This window comes from Heptranchias perlo, chromosome 17 (genome assembly GCF_035084215.1).
Source record: "Heptranchias perlo isolate sHepPer1 chromosome 17, sHepPer1.hap1, whole genome shotgun sequence".
In the NCBI taxonomy this organism is placed as follows: Eukaryota; Metazoa; Chordata; class Chondrichthyes; order Hexanchiformes; family Hexanchidae; genus Heptranchias; species Heptranchias perlo.
In genome coordinates, this window is record NC_090341.1 from 928,937 (window position 1) to 948,752 (window position 19,816).

At 45.3% G+C, this 19,816-nt stretch overlaps 1 protein-coding gene across 8 annotated transcripts in view; it reads right to left on the reverse strand.

Moving 5' to 3' along the window:
- Positions 1–19,816, reverse strand: part of LOC137333956 (6-phosphofructo-2-kinase/fructose-2,6-bisphosphatase 4-like) — a 271,232-nt gene that overhangs the window by 75,120 nt on the left and 176,296 nt on the right. For all 8 annotated transcript variants that reach the window (XM_067998317.1, XM_067998318.1, XM_067998319.1 and 5 more), the window contains 6 exons: positions 18,559–18,633; positions 16,048–16,104; positions 15,357–15,478; positions 9,796–10,003; positions 7,327–7,473; positions 1,380–1,484 (listed from right to left, as the gene is read on the reverse strand). In XM_067998317.1, coding sequence (XP_067854418.1) covers positions 1,380–1,484; positions 7,327–7,473; positions 9,796–10,003; positions 15,357–15,478; positions 16,048–16,104; positions 18,559–18,633 — 714 coding nt within the window. The remainder of the gene's footprint in view (positions 1–1,379; positions 1,485–7,326; positions 7,474–9,795; positions 10,004–15,356; positions 15,479–16,047; positions 16,105–18,558; positions 18,634–19,816) is intronic.

Below are 19,816 nucleotides of genomic sequence, written 5' to 3' on the forward strand. Positions count from 1 at the left end.
ATTTGTCTTTAACATTTTTAGACATCTTAATATTTTTTTGTACTATGGCCCTATTTGTCTTATTACCATTTTTTCTTACCCAGACCCTATTTGTTAGTGCACTCTTGTTTGTACGCTCTGTCCCTTCCTGACACAATCTGGTTATCCTTACCCCAAACACTTTCCTGCACTGCTTCTTTGTCTTTTCTCTTTAGGATTCTAGATTTCTCTCCACCAGGACCGCCCCCCCACACCTTATTTAGTTTAAAGCCCTGTCTACCTCCCTAGTTATTCGATTCGTTAGAACTCTGGTCCCAGCATGGTTCAGGTGTAATCCGTCCCAATGGAACAGCTCTCTCTTTCCCCAGTACTGGGGCCGGTGCCCCATGAATCGAAACCCTCACACTTAGCTATATTGAAATTCATTTGCCAATAGCACGACCATTTTGCAATTTTATTAATGTCTCCTAGTAAGTTGTCGCCCCAATACCCTCAATTTAGTGCCGTCTGTAAATTTGGAAATTGTACTTTTGGAATAACCTGGAGCATGAAGCCCAGCACTGAACCTCTCTACCAAGGAGCTGAATACTGAAATGCTCCAATTTCCAAGCTCTTGCTTCACTACGAGAAGAAAGGACAACTTAATTACGTTGGTTTCCCTGATACATCAGTGAGTAAATGCACTGTGTCCTCGTTGCTGATGCAGCAACTCTTAGTGTCTGTGTGCAAGTACTGAGGGGAGCAAATCAGTCAGGGTTCCCAACTGACCACTACCCAGTGACCTCTGTGAAAAGTAGGCATGTGAGACCAGGTTAGGCAGGGTTACACTCAGCCAAAGAGCCTATTCCTATTCAATGTCAAGTGTTAAACGTGTAGAATGGGCGCTGTTGAAGAATAAGCCAGTGCCCACAATAGAGGTACCAGAGAGTGCCTGGTGCCCACAGAACTGTATCCCAGCTACGTAGTGTACCCCAGTGACATTACTTGAGGGTGCCTGGTGCCTACAGCATCAGTCAGCACCTTCAGGAGAGAAGATGAAAGATAAACAAAAATAAGCAATGTAACTTCATAAGATATAAATAAACCATGTTTGTAACATCTCACTCAGCCTCTGCCCCACCTTCTTCATTTCCATAGATTATACCTGATACACAAAAGCTAGTTTTTAAGTCAAACCCACCTCCTAACCTACAACAGGGCAGGCCATTTCCTCATCTTTTCATTTGTTATGAGGAGCTGCATTTCAAATGCTCTGACACATCAGTAAGTTCGGGCATTGTGCAGTTTCAGGTGCACATATGGTCAGGTTACAGACACAGCCACCATGTAACAGGCTGATTTAACAGTTCTGCTCAGAGCTCTCGACAGTCCGCATCATCCTGAAGCAGTCCATTACCCACCTCTCCTTTTGGATATCGATATCTGTATTTGTCTTGATCTCTTAGTGCAAATTCTGCTGGGTAGTTCTTCTGAATCTCCTCATACATCATCTCTTCACAGACACCCTGCAAAAACATTTATTAAATGATGAGGCTTGAGCTAAGACTGAAATCACCCTTCCCAAACCCCACAATGTATCTCAGTAACTATCCCATTTAACCTACTCTAGCTGCGACCCTAGTTCACAATACTCGGTCCGAGAATGCCGGTCTGAGAATGCCTCGATTTTAAGATTCTCATCCTCGTGTTCAATCCCTCCAAGGCTACACCCCTCCCTATCTCTAACCTCCTCCAGCCCTACAACCCTCCGAGATCTCTGCGCTCCTTCAATTCTTGCCTCTTGCGCATCCCTGATTTTAATCGTCCACCACTGGCGGCCGTGCCTTCAGCTGCTTAGGTCCTAGGGGGCACAGATGCAAAATTAACCAACCGGCAATGAGGCCAGAGATTACAACACAGAGTATTGGTTACACAACTGCTCAGCACAGCAAACACACGACAAATCCTCTGCCTAAGGGTATTACATGTACAGGACACTTAGAAAATATCAACAGGATTGGACAAAGTCAACATGGATTTATGAAAGGAAAATTATGTTTGACAAACTTACTGGAATTTTTTGAGGATGTAACTGGTAGAATAGGTAAGGGAGAACCAGTGGATGTGGTGTATTTGGATTTTCAGAAGGCCTTTGATAAAGTCACACATAAGAGGTTAGTGTGCAAAATTCATGGATTGAAAATTGGTCAACAGACAGGAAACAGAGAGTAGGAATAAACGGGTCTTTTTCAGGGTGGCAGGCAGTGACTAGTGGGGTACCGCAGGGATCAGTGCTTAGGCCCCAGCTATTCACAATATATATCAATGATTTGGATGAGGGAACCAAATGTAATGTTTCCTAGTTTGCTGACGACACAAAACTAGGTGGGATCATGAGTTGTGAGGAGGATGCAAAGAGGCTTCAAGGCAATTTAGACAAGTTGAGTGAGTGGGCAAATACATGGCAGATGCAGTATAATGTGGATAAATGTGAAGTTATCCACTTCAGAAGGAAAAACAAAGGCAGAGTATTATTTAAATGGTGATAGATTGGGAAATGTTGATGTACAAAGAGACCTGGGTGTCCTTATACACCAGTCACTGAAAGCAAACATGCAGATGCAGCAAGCAGTTAGGAAGGCAAATGGTATGTTGGCCTTCACTGCAAGAGGATTTGAGTACAGGAGCAAGGATGTCTTACTGCAGTTATACAGGGCCTTGGTGAGACCACACCTGGAGTATTGTGTGCAGTTTTGATCTCCTTACCTAAGAAAGGATATACTTGCCATAGAGGGAGTGCAGCGAAGGTTCACCAGACTGATTCCTGGGATGGCAGGACTGTCATATGAGGAGAGATTGGGTTGACTCGGCCTGTATTCACTCAAGTTTAGAAGAATGAGAGGGGATCTCATTTAAACATATAACATTCTGACAGGGCTAGACAGACTGGATGCAAGGAGGATGTTTCCCCTGGCTGGGGGTCCAGGATGAGGGGTCACAGTCTCAGGATACGGGGTAGGACTTTTGGGACTGAGTTGAGGAGAAAGTTCTTCACTCAGAGGGTGGTGAACCTGTGGAATTCTCTACCACAGAAGGCTGTGGAGACCAAGTCACTGAATATATTTAAGAAGAAGCTAGATAGATTTCTAGACACAAAAGGCATCAAGGGGTATGGGGAGAGAGCGGGAATATGGTATTGAGATAGAGGATCAGCCATGATCATGTTGTAAACAATTTTACAACACCAAGTTATAGTCCAGCAATTTTATTTTAAATTCACAAGCTTTCGGAGACTTCCTCCTTCCTCAGGTAAATGTTCAGGAGCTCCTTGAAGCCTACGCATTTATACATATAGAACAATACATGGTGTTTACAGACTGCCCCTGCAACTGCCCGTTGCCAAGGCAATCACCGTGTTCAGACAGAGAGGTGTCACCTGCAGAACCCCCGAATACACATTCAACAAAAAAACAAACAGGGAAAAAAAAGAGAAAAAAAACAGAGAGAGGCAGAAACATCCGGAAGGCAGAGAAAGCCAGCAAATGACCCATTATATTAAAAACAGATAACATTTGTTCGCTGGTGGGGTAACGTGTAGCGTGACATGAACCCAAGATCCCGGTTGAGGCCGTCCTCATGGGTGCGGAACTTGGCTATCAATTTCTGCTCGACGATTTTGCGTTGTCGTGTGTCTCGAAGGCCGCCTTGGAGTACGCTTACCCGAAGGTCGGTGGATGAATGTCCATGACTGCTGAAGTGTTCCCCGACTGGGAGGGAACCCTCCTGTTTGGCGATTGTTGCGCGGTGTCCGTTCATCCGTTGTCGCAGCGTCTGCATGGTCTCGCCAATGTACCATGCTCTGGGGCATCCTTTCCTGCAACGTATGAGGTAGACAACGTTGGCCGAGTCACAGGAGTATGAACCATGCACCTGGTGGGTGGTGTCCTCTCGTGTGATGGTGGTATCTGTGTCGATGATCTGGCATGTCTTGCAGAGGTTACCGTGGCAGGGTTGTGTGGCGTCGTGGACGCTGTTCTCTTGAAAGCTAGGTAATTTGCTGCGAACGATGGTCTGTTTGAGGTTGGGTGGCTGTTTAAAGGCGAGTAGTGGAGGTGTGGGGATGGCCATAGCGAGGTGTTTGTCCTCATTGATGACATGTTGAAGGCTGCGGAGAACATGGCGTAGTTTCTCCGCTCCGGGGAAGTACTGGACGACAAAGGGTACTCTGTTGGTTGCGTCCCGTGTTAGTCTCCTGAGGAGGTCTATGCGATTTTTTGCTGTGGCCCGTCGGAACTGTCGATCGATGAGTCGAGCGTCATATCCCGTTCTTACTAGGGCGTCTTTCAGCGTCTGTAGGTGTCCATCGCGTTCCTCCTCGTCTGAGCAGACCCTGTGTATTCGCAGGGCCTGTCCATAGGGGATGGCCTCTTTGACGTGGTTAGGGTGGAAGCTGGAAAAGTGGAGCATCGTGAGGTTGTCCGTGGGCTTGCGGTAGAGTGAGGTGCTGAGGTGCCCGTCTTTGATGGAGATTCGTGTGTCCAAGAAAGAAACTGATTCTGAGGAGTAGTCCATGGTGAGCTTGATGGTGGGATGGAACTTGTTGATATTATCGTGTAGTCTCTTTAGTGATTCCTTGCCGTGGGTCCATAGAAAGAAAATGTCGTCGATGTATCGGGTGTATAGTGTTGGTTGGAGGTCTTGTGCAGTGAAGAAGTCCTGCTCGAAGTCATGCACAAGTTCGAGCAGGACTTCTTCACTGCACAAGACCTCCAACCAACACTATACACCAGATACATCGACGACATTTTCTTTCTATGGACCCACGGCAAGGAATCACTAAAGAGACTACACGATAACATCAACAAGTTCCATCCCACCATCAAGCTCACCATGGACTACTCCTCAGAATCAGTTTCTTTCTTGGACACACGAATCTCCATCAAAGACGGGCACCTCAGCACCTCACTCTACCGCAAGCCCACGGACAACCTCACGATGCTCCACTTTTCCAGCTTCCACCCTAACCACGTCAAAGAGGCCATCCCCTATGGACAGGCCCTGCGAATACACAGGGTCTGCTCAGACGAGGAGGAACGCGATGGACACCTACAGACGCTGAAAGACGCCCTAGTAAGAACGGGATATGACGCTCGACTCATCGATCGACAGTTCCGACGGGCCACAGCAAAAAATCGCATAGACCTCCTCAGGAGACTAACACGGGACGCAACCAACAGAGTACCCTTTGTCGTCCAGTACTTCCCCGGAGCGGAGAAACTACGCCATGTTCTCCGCAGCCTTCAACATGTCATCAATGAGGACAAACACCTCGCTATGGCCATCCCCACACCTCCACTACTCGCCTTTAAACAGCCACCCAACCTCAAACAGACCATCGTTCGCAGCAAATTACCTAGCTTTCAAGAGAACAGCGTCCACGACGCCACACAACCCTGCCACGGTAACCTCTGCAAGACATGCCAGATCATCGACACAGATACCACCATCACACGAGAGGACACCACCCACCAGGTGCATGGTTCATACTCCTGTGACTCGGCCAACGTTGTCTACCTCATACGTTGCAGGAAAGGATGCCCCAGAGCATGGCACATTGGCGAGACCATGCAGACGCTGCGACAACGGATGAACGGACACCGCGCAACAATCGCCAAACAGGAGGGTTCCCTCCCAGTCGGGGAACACTTCAGCAGTCATGGACATTCATCCACCGACCTTCGGGTAAGCGTACTCCAAGGCGGCCTTCGAGACACACGACAACGCAAAATCGTCGAGCAGAAATTGATAGCCAAGTTCCGCACCCATGAGGACGGCCTCAACCGGGATCTTGGGTTCATGTCACGCTACACGTTACCCCACCAGCGAACAAATGTTATCTGTTTTTAATATAATGGGTCATTTGCTGGCTTTCTCTGCCTTCCGGATGTTTCTGCCTCTCTCTGTTTTTTTTCTCTGTTTTTTTTCCCTGTTTGTTTTTTTGTTGAATGTGTATTCGGGGGTTCTGCAGGTGACACCTCTCTGTCTGAACACGGTGATTGCCTTGGCAACGGGCAGTTGCAGGGGCAGTCTGTAAACACCATGTATTGTTCTATATGTATAAATGCGTAGGCTTCAAGGAGCTCCTGAACATTTACCTGAGGAAGGAGGAAGTCTCCGAAAGCTTGTGAATTTAAAATAAAATTGCTGGACTATAACTTGGTGTTGTAAAATTGTTTACAATTGTCAATCCCTGTCCATCACCGGCATCTCCACATCATGATCATGTTGAATGGCGGAGCAGGCTCGAAGGGCCGAATGGCCTACTCCTGCTCCTATTTTCTATGTTTCAAACACCAAGGCCCACCCGCAAACTGCAACAGATTCATGACTTGCATTAACCCTTTGACCATAGAACAACTTTCAAAAACCTGTTTTCAGTACAAAATGTGCAAAGGTAATTATGGAAATGTGAGATTTACAGCAGTATTAGATGTACACACAGACCATTTTCTAATTCAGTTTATTCTAGGTAAAAACAAAACTTTTTATTTTTTTATTCTGAGAGTCTGTTCCATTTCCAGGTAAGAACATAAGAAACAGGTTAGGGTTAGGGTTAGGGTTAGGGTTAGGGTTAGAAACACGAGCAGCGGGGGCCATCCGGTCCCTCGAGCCTGCTCCGCCATTCAATCAGATCATGGCTGATCTTCAACCTCAACTCCACTTTGCTAGCTTTTTGACAACCAAAGGTATTAAGGGATATGGGCCAAAGGCAGGTATATGGAGTTAGATCACAGATCAGCCATGATCTTATCAAATGGCGGAGCAGGCACAAGGGGCTGAATGGCCTACTCCTGTTCCTATGTTCCTATGTCCAATCACCATATCACTTGATTCCCCTAGAGTTCAAAAATCTATCGATCTCAGCCTTGAATATATTCAATGACTCAGCATCCACAGCCCTTTGGGGTCGAGAATTCCAAAGATTCACAACCCTCTGAGTGAAGAAATTCCTCCTCATCTCAGTCTTAAATGGCCGACCCCTTATCCTGAGACTATGCCCCCTTGTTCTAGACTCTCCAGCCAAGGGAAACCATCTCTCAGCATCTATCCTGTCAAGCCTCCTCAGTATCTTATATGTTATATGTTTCAAGGAGATCAATGTGATTAGTGTTGTAATCTCTGGCTGGTTAAATTTGGCATCTCTACCCTCTCGTTGTGCCCACAATCTAAGTTAAATTGCCCAAATTCAACGATATTGCTTAGTGCTGTAGAGTTCCCCATGAGTCTTTCCTCCAGTAACACCAGAGGTATTATTGCAATGTTCAAAGGGCTGGACTCTGACAAAATGCAGCTCCACTGTGAACTCACCGCATCAATTTCATTTAATGCTTTCCACTGCTCATAAGGCACGCCCAAGGCCTCTGCAGTCTGGATCGTCCTTTTCATCTGACTGGTCCAGACTTTCAAGTCCCTTATGTTCTGCTCCTGTATGAAATTTCCTAAGAATTTGGCAAACTAGAAAAAATAGCAAAGAGTTTAGATACAAGACAGTTTAATGTAGATGTATATTACGTGTGTCTGTATATCCAGGCTTATCTCAATCAGAGAAGGTTGAACTATTTTCACTGTGCATTATATTTATCAACTCTTATCCCCAATCAGAAGATCACAAGTCCAAACGCTGCCTAATTCTGTGACTCACTTCCACAGCTCAGCAAGATACCGTAGCTCTCTGACAGGCTGCTGAGGTTCAGGTGCGACACGGAGTGAGCAATCGGCTTGGAAGAGAGGGAAAACTGGCTTCTCCATACACAAACCACAACCACCACTCCCACCCCACAGCTTAATACACAAACACCCCACCCCACAGCTTAATACACAAACACCCCAGCCCACAGCTTAATACACAAACACCCCAGCCCACCGCTTAATACACAAACACCCCAGCCCACAGCTTAATACACAAACAACCACCCCAGCCCACCGCTTAATACACAAACACCCCAGCCCACAGCTTAATACACAAACAACCACCCCAGCCCACAGCTTAATACACAAACAACCACCCCAGCCCACAGCTTAATACACAAACACGCCAGCCCACAGCTTAATACACAAACACCCCACCCCACAGCTTAATACACAAACACCCCAGCCCACAGTTTAATACACAAACACCCCACAGCTTAATACACAAACAACCACCCCAGCCCACAGCTTAATACACAAACACCCCAGCCCACAGCTTAATACACAAACACCCCACCCCACAGCTTAATACACAAACACCCCAGCCCACAGTTTAATACACAAATACCCCACAGCTTAATACACAAACAAACACCCCAGCCCACCGCTTAATACACAAACACCCCACAGCTTAATACACAAACAACCACCCCAGCCCACAGTTTAATACACAAACACCCCAGCCCACAGTTTAATACACAAACACCCCAGCCCACAGCTTAATACACAAACACCCCACAGCTTAATACACAAACAACCACCCCAGCCCACAGTTTAATACACAAACACCCCAGCCCACAGTTTAATACACAAACACCCCAGCCCACAGTTTAATACACAAACACCCCAGCCCACAGTTTAATACACAAACACCCCAGCCCACAGTTTAATACACAAACACCCCAGCCCACCGCTTAATACACAAACACCCCAGCCCACAGTTTAATACACAAACACCCCAGCCCACCGCTTAATACACAAACACCCCACCCCACAGCTTAATACACAAACAAACACCCCACAGCTTAATACACAAACACCCCACCCCACAGTTTAATACACAAACACCCCAGCCCACCACAGCTGGGAAAGGTCTGCCAGAAACTACATGCAGTCTGCACTTCTGGCAGCGTTTAATGAGGCAAAGTCTTACATTGATGCATATTATAATAACATCGATACAGACACAGCCGATCAATAATTTAACACTGATCAGTGGTACTGCCATCATGTATAATGGCTCAAAGTGAACTTGGTGGTTCTCCCGATGGTTCAGACAGCTTATCCAGCGATTAGCTGAGAACCATAGAGATCAGGAAGGGCTGAAGTTTGATCCCCAATATGTGCTGTTATCTGAGCTCTCTCGGGACTAGGGGAGGGGTGCTACAATTGGCCAGAAGGTGGGAAAGGGGAAAACAAGCATCAGCTATGGTTCCTGTGCAATCACGGTCCAGCTGTGAATGCATGTGATGTGTGAGGACAGGTTTGAGGTTCTGCAATTCCTTCCCTCTCCCCGATGATGGCCAAATAAGCTACCAACACTGACTGAGGGCTCAGCCATAAATAGTGGGCAAAGATGCAGTTACCTGTAGAGCCAGCCTCAGGAAGGAGGCAATGCCTTTGAGGGGAGCGAGGGATGATGGTGGTGAAAGTTAGAAAAACAAAGGACCTTTGAGGTCACACAATGCTGTGTCTTCCTTCCAAGAAGGACTTTTAGAATGTGGAGACACACACACACACGGCAGGTTAGCAGGGTTACAGGACTGATGGATCCAGAGTAAAGAGCGAAGTGTTCACTCTGAAATAGTATCAGCAAACAATATCAGTGCATCACCACAGCCTGTATTTACGAGCGGTACTGCTCCTATGGGCTGTTTCACTTTCAAGTAAGAATATACACAAGTCATTGGCTTTCAACAGCATACACTGCAGAAATCACACAATACTCAGACTCAAGAACTGCATGCAATTTCTTCATTCAAACGGCCAGAGGCATCCAGATATGTAATGAAGATTTAGTATGTGTTGTGGGCGAGGGGTACATCAAGCGTCTTTAGACGCAGAGATCTGGAACAGTTTTGAACTCACCTGCTTTCCCCGAGGAGACAAGCCCGAGTCGCCACCTATCCTGCCCTTCAGATTCAGGTCACTCTCACCATGGCGACAGAGGTAGATCGAGCGTGGAGTTATGTGGATGTTCATGAGGTAGTAAACAATTTTGCTTTGAATATGATCTAGTACATGATTAACAAGGTAGCGTCGTCCAACATCCATGATTTTAATAAAAGAAAGATCCCTTTGAGGAAAAGAAATATTCCAAATAAATGAAAGCCACACACTCACACACAGGCACACTCACACACAGACATGCACAGACTCAGTCACAACCTCACAGACATGTGCACACCGCAAAAAGCCTAGAGAAGTATAGAAAGTGCAGGGGTGAAATTAAAAAGGAAATTAGGAAAGCAAAGAGAGGGCATGAAAAAATACTGGCAAGTAAAATTAAGGAAAACCCAAAAATGTTTTATAAATGCATAAAGATCAAGAGAATAACTAAGGAAAGAGTAGGGCCAATTAAAGACCAAAGGTAACCTGTGTGTGGAGGCGGAAGATGTGGGGATGGTTCTTAATGAATACTTTGCGTCTGTCTTCACAAAAGAGGGGGACAATGCAGAGATTGTAGTTAAGGAGGAGGAGTGTGAAATATTGGATGGGATAAACATAGTGAGAGAGGAAGTATTAAGGGGATTAGCAACTTCAAAAGTGGATAAATCACCAGGCCCGGATGAAACGTATCCCAGGCAGTTAAAAGAAGCAAGGAAGGAAATAGCAGAGGCTCTGACCATCATTTTTCAATCTTTCCTGGATACAGGCGTGGTGCCGGAGGATTGGAGGACTGCTAATATTGTACCGTTGTTTAAAAAGGAGAAAGAGATAGAGCGAGTAATTATAGGCCAGTCAGTTTAACCTCGGTCGTGGGCAAATTATTGGAATCAATTCTGAGGGACAGCATAAATAGTCATTTAGAAAGGCATGGATTAATCAAGGACAGTCAGCAATGGGAAGGTTATGTCTGACTATCTCGAGTGAGTTTTTTGAGCAGGTAACAAGGAGGGTCAGTGAGGGTCATGCATTTGATGTAGTGTACATGGATTTTAGCAAGGCTTTTGACGAGGTCCCACATGGCAGACTGGTCAAAAAAGTAAAAGCCCATGGGATCCAAGGGAAAGTGGCAAATTGGATCCAAAATTGGCTCAGTTGCTGGAAGCAAAGGGTAATGGTTGACGGGTGTTTTTGCGACTGGAAGTCTGTTTCCAGTCGGGTCCCTTGCTTTTTGTGGTATATATTAATGGACTTGAATGTGGGGTCTTGATTAAGAAATTTGCAGGTGATACAAAAATTGGCTGTGTGGTTGATAGTGAGGAGGAAAGCTGTAGACTGCAGGAAGATATCAATGGACTGGTCAGGTGGGCAGAAAAGTGGCAAACTGAATTCAATCCAGAGAATTGTGAGGTAATGCATTTGGGGAGGGCAAACAAGGCAAGGGAGTGCACAATAAATGGGAGGATACTGAGAGTTGCAGAGGAATAGAGGGACCTTGGAGTGCATGTCCACAGATCCCTGAAGGTAGCAAGACAGGGAGATAAGGTGGTTAAAAAGGCATACGGGATACTTTCCTTTATTAGCCGAGGTATAGACTTTAAGAGCAGGGAGATTATGCTGGAACTGTATAAAACATTGGTTGGGTCACAGCTTGAGTACTGTGTACAGTTCTGGTCATCACATTACAGGAAAGATGTGATTGCACTAGAGAGGGTACAGAGGAGATACAGAGCTGGAGAATTTTAGCTATGAGAAAAGACTGGATAGGCTGGGGTTGATTTCTTTAGAACGAAGGAGGCTGAGGGGAGTTTTAATTGAGGTATATAAAATTATGAGGGGACTAGATAGAGTGGATAGGGAGGACCTATTTCCCTTAGCAGAGGAGTCAATGTCCAGGGGACTAGATTTAAAGTAATTCGTAGAAGGATTAGAGGGGAGCTGAGGAGAAATGTTTTCACCCAGAGGGTGGTGGGGGTCTGGAACTCACTGCCTGAGAGGGTGGTAGAGACAGAAACCCTCAACTCATTTAAAAAGTACTTGGATGTGCATTTGAAGTGCCGAAACCTACAGGGCTACGGACCAAGTACTGGAAAGTGGGATTAAGCTGGATAGCTCTTTATCAGCCGGCTCGGACATGATGGGCCGAATGGCCTACTTCTGTGCCGTAACTTTCTATGATTCTATGACTCAGACACACACTCACAATTTCACAAACATGTGCAGACACACACTGGCACAAACATACACGCAGACACTAGTGTACAAAATTATGAGGGGCACAGATAGGATGGATACTAAGGAGCTTTTTCCCTTCGTTGAGGGTTCTATAACAAGGGGACATAGATTCAAGGTAAAAGGCGGGAGGTTTAGAGGGGATTTGAGAAAGAACTTTTTCACCCAGAGGGTGGTTGGAGTCTGGAACTCACTGCCTGAAAGGGTTGTGGAGGCAGGAACCCTCACAACATTCAAGAAGCATTTGGATGAGCACTTGAAATGCCATAGCATACAAGGCTACGGACCAAATGCTGGAATATGGGATTAGAGTAGTCAGGGCTGATGGCCGGCGCGGACACGATGGGCCGAAGGGCCTCTATCCGTGCTGTATAACTCTATGACTCTATATACATACACACAGACTCACTCACAAACATGCACAGACACTTGCACGCACTCAGACTCAAAACACACTCACTCACAAATTCAGACTCTCACAGGCACGTACATACAAATGCACAGACACACACACACACTCCCACAGTCATGCTTCCACACAAACACAAAAAGACATACTCTTGCAGAATGCACACAAGCATGTGCGCATATACACGCGCACACAGGCATACTTGTGCATACACGCATACAAACATACCCTCATACTGACATGCCTGCATGTACACACTCACTTCCTCTCATAATGCACACACAGGCCTGCACTCTCAAAGACAACTGTGCACACACTCCTGTGTACACTGACATACTCATTCTCACATCAGACATGCAGACAAACACTTTTGTGTGTACTGAAGTAGAGCTCATGCACTTACGCAAACACTAATATACACATACCCGTGCAATTATATAAGTAAAACTAGTCACAGGTCAATGCATAACAAGTCTGCGCTATGTTGTATTACACATTTCAAAAACATTTTTGTCCTTTTTGAGTTTGTGAAAAAATTGAGGTCAGCAATATTTTTGCTAGTAACGTTTATTTTAGCCTTCCCCTTATGTGGCCATAATCTAATGCAAAAGTAATTTGTTGAAGCCAAATAAAAATGTTTCCAGAATAAATCGAAGTACATCAGGATATGGTTTACAATAATACACCAAAACATAGGTTAGTGAGTATGGTAGGTTGTGACAGATTGCAAAAGAGTGTAGGAGTCTGTAGACAGGATAGGTGGGTGGGCAGACCAGAGGCAGATGCAGATAAAAGGAGAAAATATGAAAAAGTACATTTTGGAAATAAGGAAATACACCTTAAATGGTGAGGTTTTAAAAGCAGTAGAGGAGCAGAGGGACCTTGCTGTGCAGACACACAGGTCATTAAAGGTGGAGCACAAGTAAGTAAAGGCCAATAGAATTCAAGGTTTTGTACTTGGAGGCAGAGTACAAAAGCAGGGAGGGAATGCTGAACCTTGTGCAAAACCTCAGTGAGGCTGGAGTTGGGGTACTGTGTACAGTTTTGGGGGCCCTCAATGTAAGGATTTAAATGCAATGGGAGAGGGGCAGCTTAGATTCACTAGGATGTTATTAGGGATGAGGGGCTACACTTCAGAGAAACTTAAGTTAGGGGTTTTTGCCCTAAACTTAGGAGGTTAAGGGGTGATCTGACAGAGGTTGTGCAAGATTGTGAACGGTTATAAGGTAAATAGTGTGGATTGTTTCCACTAGTCAGTAAGACAGTAACAAGGGGGCACATTTAAGTTATTCACAAAAAGAATTAGAGGGGAGTTTAGAATGTGGAAGTCTTTGCCACAACTGTTGTTGAAGCAGAGTGCATTTTTTATAAAAGGGAATTAGATAGTTGGTCCAAAAAGGGTAATGTTAAAAAGTATGGGGAGCAAGCAGAAGAGTGGGATTAGAGTAGGGAAGATTTTAAAAGGTATGAGAAGACTGATTAGACTAGGGGGATATTAAAGGGTATGAGGAGAGTGATTAGACTGGGGGATATTAAAGAGTACAGGGAGTGAGGAGACTGATTAGACTGGGGGATATTAAAGGGTACAGGGAGTGAGGAGACTGATTAGACTGGGGGATATTAAAGAGTACAGGGAGTGAGGAGACTGATTAGACTGGGGGATATTAAAGGGTACAGGGAGTGAGGAGAGTGATTAGACTGGGGGATATTAAAGAGTACAGGGAGTGAGGAGACTGATTAGACTGGGGGATATTAAAGGGTACAGGGAGTGAGGAGACTGATTAGACTGGGGGATATTAAAGGGTACAGGGAGTGAGGAGAGTGATTAGACTGGGGGGATATTAAAGGGTACAGGGAGTGAGGAGAGTGATTAGACTGGGGGGATATTAAAGGGTACAGGGAGTGAGGAGACTGATTAGACTGGGGGGATATTAAAGGGTACAGGGAGTGAGGAGAGTGATTAGACTGGGGGGATATTAAAGGGTACAGGGAGTGAGGAGAGTGATTAGACTGGGGGGATATTAAAGGGAACAGGGGGTGAGGAGACTGATTAGACTAGGGGGATATTAAAGGGTACAGGGAGTGAGGAGACTGATTAGACTGGGGGGATATTAAAGGGTACAGGGAGTGAGGAGAGTGATTAGACTGGGGGGATATTAAAGGGTACAGGGAGTGAGGAGAGTGATTAGGCTAGGGGGATATTAAAGGGTACAGGGAGTGAGGAGAGTGATTAGACTGGGGGGATATTAAAGGGAACAGGGAGTGAGGAGAGTGATTGGACTGGGGGATATTAAAGGGAACAGGGAGTGAGGAGACTGATTAGACTGGGGGGATATTAAAGGGTAGAGGGAGTGAGGAGAGTGATTAGACTGGGGGGATATTAAAGGGAACAGGGAGTGAGGAGAGTGATTAGACTGGGGGGATATTAAAGGGAACAGGGAGTGAGGAGACTGATTAGACTGGGGGGATATTAAAGGGAACAGGGAGTGAGGAGAGTGATTAGACTGGGGGGATATTAAAGGGAACAGGGAGTGAGGAGACTGATTAGACTGGGGGGATATTAAAGGGAACAGGGAGTGAGGAGAGTGATTAGACTGAGGGGATATTAAAGGGTACAGGGAGTGAGGAGACTGATTAGACTGGGGGGATAGTAAAGGGTACAGGGAGTGAGGAGAGTGATTAGACTGGGGGGATATTAAAGGGTACAGGGGGTGAGGAGACTGATTAGACTAGGGGGATATTAAAGGGAACAGGGAGTGAGGAGAGTGATTAGACTGGGGGGATATTAAAGGGTACAGGGAGTGAGGAGACTGATTAGACTGGGGGGATATTAAAGGGTACAGGGAGTGAGGAGAGTGATTAGACTAGCTGCTGTTACATTCTATAATGGTGACTAACGTACTTATCGGAGACTTCATCGAGCGGTTCATACGTGTTCTGGTAACACTCGATCCTTTTCAGGAAGTCAGATATAGCTTCGTCATTGTTACAATCACTGTAGTCTGGGCTGCCCAGCTTCACTTGCTAAATGGAGTAAAGTGCAACCATTAGCAACGTGTTTTGGGTATAGAAAGACATCAAATATAGCCACAGCTACACTGGGAAATAAATGTAAATTACCTGAAGATCTATAGTATTACACCCCCTCACCAATCAGCAGCACCGTCTGTAACCTTACACTTTCAATAGACCGAGTATTACTTGCTGCATACAAATGCAGAGCACTTCAAGTTTCCATGGCAACTGGCAGAACCTCAGCCTTTGATTCCAGTGATCAGGATTTTATAAAAAATCCTTGAATGGACAATTGCTTGAAGGAACAACTCACCCCAGATTTATAAAGGTGCACTGAGGTACCCGTGTCCATTTTGAAAGTGCTATATTGACTTTGTCCTGCAGAGTACAGCAGCTCAGCCAGTGCCCACTCAATGCTATCTGATGAGAGAGGCAGACTCATGAAAAGAAAAGCACTCAAACTGCATTAACCACTTCTGGCCACCAATCTAATTTTAGTTTAATTACAACTTACAAATAACGCCAACATATAAACCAGTAGATCAGACAAATCTCTCAGCCATCAATATCCAACTTACCACAATGTTCGTCTCAATAACCTCTGGATCTTCACAGACCGACTCTACGAAGAACAGCTTGGTGTCATCAGATGGATTTGAAGAACCAGTTATGAAAAGTGGGAGAAAACGACCAATTTAATAAAGTTAAATTTTTCCATTTCCAGGAACACAACCAAACAGAGGAGATGAAACAAACTCAATACTGGATTCCAACATCTCAAGCCACCATATTAAAACATATTATATCCCACCAATATTTTAAAAAGTTTTTAAAAAATCTTGCACACATTTCCCAGTTGTATGAAAAAAGTTATCTAGACCATCAGGTTTGTGCCAATGTTTTTCTCCATGAGTTATATAATCTAATCCTCCTCATTCCCCATACCCTTTAATAACCCCAGTCTAATCCCTTTCCTCCTCACTACCCGTACCTTCTAGAAACCCCCCAGTCTAATCCAGCTCATTCCCCCATACCCTTTAATACCCCACCGTCTAATCCTGTTCCCCATACCAATCCTGCTCACTCCCCATACCCTAAATATCACCCCCAGTCTAATCCCGCTCACTCCCCATACCCTAAATATCACCCCCAGTCTAATCCTGCTCACTCCCCATACCCTAAATATCACCCCCAGTCTAATCCTGCTCACTCCCCATACCCTAAATATCACCCCCAGTCTAATCCTGCTCACTCCCCATACCCTAAATATCACCCCCAGTCTAATCCTGCTCACTCCCCATACCCTAAATATCACCCCCAGTCTAATCTCACTGTCCTGTTCACTCCCCATACCCTTTAATATCCCCCAATCTAATCCCGCTCACTCCCCATACCCTAAATATCACCCCCAGTCTAATCTCGCTCACTCCCCATATCCTAAATATCACACCCAGTCTAATCTCGCTCACTCCCCATATCCTAAATATCACCCCCAGTCTAATCTCACTGTCCTGTTCACTCCCCATACCCTTTAATCCCCAATCTAATCCCACTCACTTCTCATACTTTTTAATATCCCACCCAGTCTAATCCCACGTTCCTGCTTACTCCCCGTACCCTTTCACATCCCACCCAGTCTAATTCCACTCTCCGTACCCTTTAATATCCCACCTGGTCTAATCCCACTCCCCTGCTCACTCTCCGTACCCTTTAATATCCCACCCAGTCTAATCCCACTCTCCCCTCACTCCCCATACCCTTTAATATCCCACCCAGTCTAATCCCACTCTCCCCTGCTCACTCCCCATACCCTTTAATATCCCACCTGAGTGAGAGTTTGACTGCAATTTAGTGTCAACCAGTCCTAGGTAGGGTGCAACACAAGCATTACAGAAAAGCTAAATCACAGCCCATCTTGAATAATCTGCAAACACTAAAGTTGAATGTCAAATACTGCAGATTTATTTTAAAAAGTCTTTTCCACTGCTACTTTCTGCAATTATATTAAATACATTAATATACAGTACAATCAGCTGCCTTAATGACAACTGTGCTGACCCACATTCATTCACTCAAACACAACCTGAACAACATTTAATTTGCTGGATGCATTAACAAAGAGACCAGGACAGAGTGCAGGTACTGCCTGAGAGCATTAGGATTCAATCACTTCGTGTGGGGCTGGACTCACATGTAGACATTAGTGAACCAGTTGATCGTTTTTAAAAAAAACTGTCAGTTTTCATGGCCATTTCATTGGGTGCCAGCCCACAAATGACCAGATATATTGAATCCAATTTCACAGTTAAAGGTCGCTCGTCCTGTCCCATCAGCGCTAGGCTACTTGTATCTAACTGCACCTTTGGAAAGACTGTGGAATGTTTCACATGGTGTAAGCACTGTTACTTGCTTCAACACGCAGCATCCTCCACCCACTGCAATAATAAGGCTCCAAGGGCCTCTTAGTTTTGCTGAGAGACCCAGTCAGAACCAAGGGAATTGGTGAAAGGTAGAGGATTGCTCCAGAATGTTACAGCGACTCTAAGGTCAGCCCTGGTGGTTACCATCAAATCACATGCGGTGCATTGTATAAACTTGAAGAACTGAACCAAGTAGTAAGAAAATGGTAAAACATAAAAGCAACAAGAATACATAAAAAGACAGCAGGGAGGAACGAGATGCAAGGGTAGTGAGGGGCAAGAGGGGATAGCATGGAGGGGTGACAGTGGGTGGCTGGGAGAGGTGAGCACACTGCTGACAACATGGAAAAGAGAGATGCATCAACTATGTGGGAGCTCTATAAACGATGAGAGAATCGCACAGTGCACAATCCCTGCATCACTCTGCCAGGAAAAGTGCACACATCCATTCTAATTCACCTAGTTGGCAACATGAGCTTTCGCCTGCAGTACATAGAGGATTCTGAATTAACAGCACAGTATTTGAGTAAATACGGTAAATACTAGGAGTTAAAAGCAGTAGTACTTCTCCCCTCGTAGATTTACAACTATGGAACATGAAACAGGATAGCCCTGCAATGCCATGAGGCAGAGTCAATCCTGCAAATTTAGCAATCAGTGCAAACTAACCTTGTATCCATTCTGTTCTGCAAAGTTTATAATGGTTTCTCTCCGTTCCCGTGTTGTGTTTGTGGCATCAAAGACCTGTTAATAGATTATTAGAACTACCTTCAGCAAGCGTACAGGTGGTAGGGGGGCTGGGGAGAAGGGAGAAGGGGAGGAACCTGCCCTTAATCATAGAATGGTTACAGCACAGAAGGAGGCCAGTCAGCCCATCGAGCCCGTGCCGGCTCTTTGTAAGAGCAATCCAGTTAGTCCCAATCCCCCACTCTTTCCCTGTAGCCCAGCAAATTTTTTCCCTTCAAGTATTTATCCAATTCCTTTTTGAAAGCCACATTTGAATTTGCTTCCACCGCCCCTTCAGGCAGCGCATTCCAGATCATAACTATTCGCTGCGTAAAAAAGATTTTTCTCATGTTGCCTTTGGTTCTTTTGCAAATCACCTTAAATTTGTGTCCTCTGGTTCTCAACCCTTCCACCAATGGGAACAGTTTCTCTTTATTTACTTTATCTAGACCCTTCATGATTTTGAACACTTCTATCAAATCTCCTCTTGACCTTCTCTGCTTTAAGAAGAACAACCCCAGCTTCTCCAGTCTATCCACATAACTGAAGTCCATCATCCCTGGAATCATTCTAGTAAATGTTTTCTGCACCCTCTCTAAGGCCTTCACATCCTTCCTAAAGTGCAGTGCCCAGAATTGGATACAATATTCCGAGTTGTGGCCAAATCAGTATTTTATAAAGGTTCAACATAACTTCTATGCTATGGTACTCTAAGCCCAGGATCCTGTATGCTTTTTTAAACCGCTTTCTCAACCTGCTCTGCCACCTGCAATGATTTGTGCACATATACACAGAACAGCTGTTTTCCAATTCAACCAATAATGGGTGCTGGAGTCTATTACATAGAAACATAGAAAATAGGAGCAGGTGTAGGCCATTCGGCCCTTTGAGCCTGAGCCGCCATTCAATATGATCATGGCTGATCCTCTATCTCAATACCATATTCCTGCTCTCTCCCCATACCTTTTGATGCCTTTTGTGTCCACAAATCTATCTAGCTCCTTCTTAAATATATTCAGTGACTTGGCCTCCACTGCCTTCTGTGGTAGAGAATTCCACAGATTCACCACCCTCTGAGTGAAGACATTTCTCCTCATCTCAGTCCTAAATGTCCTACCCCGTATCATAGAAACATAGAAAGTAGGAGCAAGAGTAGGCTATTCGGCCCTTCGGGCCTGCTTCGCCATTCAAACTGATCATG